We start from the raw sequence: 4,898 nt of genomic DNA, 5'->3' as shown, positions 1-4,898 counted from the left end.
AATGTAGGTATTATCAAGGCATCAGGAGATGGTCAAGCAAAAGTCGAGGCATTGGACAACAATAAAGCAATTAATTTTAAGGGAAAAAAACATAATACATCCTTGTATTTTTTTCACTAACTTTTGTCATCAGGGAAGGGCCAAAGGGTGTTGGAGCCGTGGAGGGCATGATACATGGTGCAGCTTAGATGATATTAACCTTTTGCATGCTATACGAATTAAGAAGTTTCATCAGAAAGGGAATTTTGCTGTGTAGCAGTGAGAAGACTGGAAGCGTTAGCCACCTCTTTCTACACTGTCCTAGGACTGACCAACTATGGCAGCTATTCCTGCTATTCCTCAACATTGTAAATCTTCTCTGGGCAATGCCCAAGACTACGGAACAAATGTTGAAATGACAGGAAAAGAAGGATTTAAGGAAAGATAAAATGGTGGAAAACAATCCCCCCAAATGCATATGGTGGACAATATGGAAGGAAAGGAACATGAGATGCTATGGCAGCTATTCCTCAACATTGTAAATCTTCTCTGGGCAATGCCCAAGACTACGGAACAAATGTTGAAATGACAGGAAAAGAAGGATTTAAGGAAAGATAAAATGGTGGAAAACAATCCCCCCAAATGCATATGGTGGACAATATGGAAGGAAAGGAACATGAGATGTTTTCAAGATGGTTAATGCCATTCAAAAGATTACGGTCAATTGTATACTTTTGGTGGTGTAAAGAGGAACTAGAAGACGAAGCAAAACAAATTTTCGACCTCATAGAATCCCTAGAAGAGTAGAGAAGTGATATATTTTTGCTAAATATGTACAGCTACAGTATATCCTTAGTGCTGGAGCAATAAAATTTACTTACAACTTCAAAAAAAAAAAAAAAAAAGCATTTCACTAAATGATGAATGATGATAGGATCTTCTTCAAAAGAAAAACAATAAACACCAACAATGAGTTCACTTGGAACATTTAAGGATAAAGGTGAACAAAAACAAGTATCAGCGCAAACACATCTAGAATGAATATTGAAAATATGAATATTACCAGGGAAGAGGCTGTTCCAACAGCGAAAAGTTTAGTCCCATTGCGCTACAAATTTGATCCAACCAAAACCAGATATTCAGTCAATAATTCAATCTTGAATTTTTTAGCTCCCAATAATGAGGCATGAAGACAGAGAATAATCACATACCACTATTGCACCTATTCTTTGCAACAATGAGTATGATGTTCCAGGCAGGGCCATCTGCATATAATAGGGAGTCGAATTTTATCCTTCAACCTTTCTGAAGTACAACCAAGTGTTTATGACCTAAATAAAATTTGACATGATAAACATTAGTGACCTGAAAGGCATTATCTGGGCAAAGGTGAAAGAACTTGGCAATTCGTCCAGCATCAACAGCCATTCGTGGTCGGAGAGAAACAGTAGGAGCAGGAAGATAGACGAGCATGAAATCTGCTATTACGGCCATCACCTGAGCAGCACAAACACAAAATATCAAGGATAGAACTCTGCAACCGAGTGGAATGTTTGTATTTTTTTTTTTTTTCGGCTTCCTTCTTCCTAAAAACAAAAGTTGCACAAAAGAGGATGGATTTCATGCAGCTCAACAGCATTGAGGAAGCTCACCATCTTCATAAGTACATGTATCGACAAGATGATACACATTTCTGGATAAGCATGTAGAACTTAAAACCTGACCTTCGAGAGAATCGTCAATGATTTGCCATTTAAAATCTAAGTTTGTCATTAACCAAGGATAAACAACATCTAGGAGAGAATCTTCAACATCTTGTTTTCTATTAGAACTACAAGCAAAAAGAAAAACAGACAGACAGATATATAGAGCAATAGTATGTTATCACTCAGAAGAGCAACGTACCACATCTGCGGCAACAATTTCCAGCTCATTAAAAAAGTTTTCCCTGCGGCGCTCATACTCAGCAGCAGTCTGGAACAAAGCAGTTTAAGTAACAAATAAATACTCATACTATTTAACAGCATCAAAGTAACAGAGAGCAGGTGAAAAATGAGTCACCAATTAAAGCACAGAGAAATAATCTCAATTTCATACACAAACAGACATAGGAGACACATGAAAAATATCTCCAAAGACAAAATAACACAATGCTGTTCTTTTCTTTTGTTTGTGAAGAACAGGCAGAGCAGCGTATCATGCTGGCCTTTTAAGATCTTTCGGAAAGAGTCCCTGGTAATTTAGTGGCTGGAACATTTGCAATCACTTTCCCTATATAACACGATCTAAAAGTATAACATTGTTGGCACACGATCTAAAAGTATAACATTGTTGGCTCGAGTTCTTATGGATCCGTAAATCCGCAGAGTTAAATTTAGATTAATTCATCTTTTTGTTAATAAATGCGAGATACTTAAAATCAACAGAAAAAATACAATTTTTACCATTTCAGCATGACAACAGAATACATTTTAAAACAAAAATTAATCATTTATCACTTTCTTTGAATCTTGAAAAGTAAACAAGAAAATAAAACTTATATAAAGAGAGTACTATAGTTGTTAGGTCCCGTAAGTTAAGAAGTATCAAACAACCCAGAAATGTATGCCTTCCCACTGGTAAATCACCTTAAAAATGTGCCAGAAAGTGCACGAAGATGTCAAATATCTTTAAAAATCAAGGGCTAAATGAGTTAGAAAAGCATTGAACTTTAGGGAGGAAACCAAGTGGCCATGGATAGTTTTTTACTTTTTTCCGGAATTTTATTTCGGAGAACTGTTTGGACATAGAATTGTTACAATTTTCCGGAATTCGAAAAACTCCAAAAGTTGTTTTCACAATTTCCACTCCAAATCACTCACAAACATTCAAAAACAACTTCAATTTGTATTATTGTCCAAACACAACTCCAATTTCCAAATACCATTTTCAACTTGAAAGAAAATACTACTTTTTTCCAAATTTCACAATTCTTACGTCCAAACCTCCACAAATAATTTCCAACAATTATAAGTGCTAAAATGCAAATTAAGAATAGCTAATGTTCCGCTCCCAACCTTAGTGAAGATACCAACGCCGCACTCCATTCCAAGCTTAGCAAGGAAGAGATCATCTGCCAATAGCCGCTCCTTAAACCCTCCAAAACGAAGCAACCATGCCAACAATGGAGATTTCTCTAGCTCAAAGTACCTCAATACTATGGATCCAGGTATTCTCCCATCCTCTATCGCCGCCTGCAAGTCCTTCGGCAAACTCTCCAACGACCTACCTACAAAGATAATCCAAAATTTTCAGAATTTAGATCAGTTAATGCAGAATACTACCTCCATTTCAATTTGCTTGTCTTACTTTCCTTTTTAATCTGTTTCAAAAAGAATGTCTCTTTCCTTTTTTGGCAACTCTCGAATTCCAACATTCCAGACATGTTTAAGATCACAAGATTAAAGGACATTTTGGTACATTCCACATATCTTTTGTTAACAACCACAAGATTCAAAAGCCTTCTTTACTTTCTTTAAGCTAGCGTTTGGCCATAGATTTTGGATCATTTTTTGTAAATTTATCTTCAAATATCTGTTTGGCCATGAAATTTGATCAGATTTTGAAAATGTATCTTCAAAATATTTTCAAGTTCAGGCCAGTATTTGGGAGAACTCACTTCCACAAACTTCAAATTTCTTCCAAGTTAAACGCATGTCCAAACACAACTTCAAGTTCCAAAAACTCAAATTTTCAAGTTTCAACTTCAAAATCTATGGCCAAAAGGGAGCTTAAACTCCGTGTCAAGTCAAAACCATACAAACAAATTGAAACGGAGGGAGTATCACTGTACTACAAAGACGTGTTCAGGATTTTAAATCATTTATCAGATGTATTGGTTTTTTAAAAGATGGTGGAGCAACAAAAATATTTTAAAAGTGATTGAAATTGTTTCACAATGTTTTTATTAAACATAGAGGGCTTTAAAATGCTAACTTAACAACAGAAAATATGCATGATAACATCAAAAGCCCAAAATATCTCAAGTAGACTAATCTATCCATTAAAAATTTAAAAGTTCAAAAGTAGATTCATCCTACGTCTAGCCAACTTATTATGCTAAAAACAAAATTACTGCAGTAACTGAAAGCAATTTTCAACAAGATGTAACAAATTCAAGATTTCAAGTCAATATGAAGTAGAAATTAGTATTATATTAGGAGTTGCCTACCTGCCTCCCGCAATGCAATCAAAGCCTCATTTTTATTCTTTTTCTGATCGCCACTCTCCTCATCACCACCACCACCACCACCATTTCCACTACCGCCTCCGTTACCGCCGTTAAAATTATCATCACCGCCGCCGTCACCGCCAGCAGCAGCAGCAGCAAACGACAACATGAAAAATGTGCGGCGATTAGAAGTAAAATTTGGGCTAGAACTCATCGAGAGGGAACAGTTAGTATTAACGGCGTTAGAAATGGAAACGGATGTACGGAAAGACGGCACTAGTCTGCCGCCGCCATAGCGTGTTGTAACAGGAAGGAAGTTGACGGCGGTGGCTGTGGTGGCGGCGGCGATTGGCATATTTGATGGATCGTGGTCAGTGCCTTGTAACTGTTTGATTATTTGACTCTGTGAGTGCGTGCGCGTACATATACATATATATAGGAGTATATTTTTGTTCTGTGTTTTGGGTATCTGATGGACTGACTAGCTTAGTAGTAGCTGTTTCAACAGGGGCGATGGGTTTAATGTGAGTCTGTAGGTTTTTTTGATATAGGAAAGTAAGCCCACGCGCACCCCAAACATACGTGCACTGCACGTTTACCAACTTTTATTTTGGGTCAGCACTTAGGACTTAAGGGTTGTTTGGTACACAGGATAAGATGTGATATCTCGTCTTATCCCATCAAGCTTTATACATATTATTTTATACTA

General features: G+C 36.7%; 1 protein-coding gene across 1 annotated transcript; it reads right to left on the bottom strand.

Moving 5' to 3' along the window:
- Positions 1–717: 717 nt before the first annotated feature.
- On the bottom strand, positions 718–4,568 carry LOC132065773 (protein RETICULATA-RELATED 4, chloroplastic-like). The gene is made up of 6 exons (XM_059459302.1): positions 4,190–4,568; positions 3,036–3,247; positions 1,885–1,953; positions 1,345–1,476; positions 1,191–1,244; positions 718–1,087 (listed from the first exon to the last, which is right to left on the bottom strand). Exons 1-6 carry the CDS (start codon positions 4,542–4,544, stop codon positions 968–970), a joined length of 942 nt encoding a protein of 313 aa, XP_059315285.1. The 5' UTR covers positions 4,545–4,568; the 3' UTR covers positions 718–967.
- Positions 4,569–4,898: the final 330 nt, after the last annotated feature.

Source organism: Lycium ferocissimum, chromosome 7 (assembly GCF_029784015.1).
Source record: "Lycium ferocissimum isolate CSIRO_LF1 chromosome 7, AGI_CSIRO_Lferr_CH_V1, whole genome shotgun sequence".
Taxonomy (NCBI): Eukaryota; Viridiplantae; Streptophyta; class Magnoliopsida; order Solanales; family Solanaceae; genus Lycium; species Lycium ferocissimum.
Note: the sequence above shows the minus strand (reverse complement) of the source record. Positions and strands in the feature narration are given on the sequence as shown.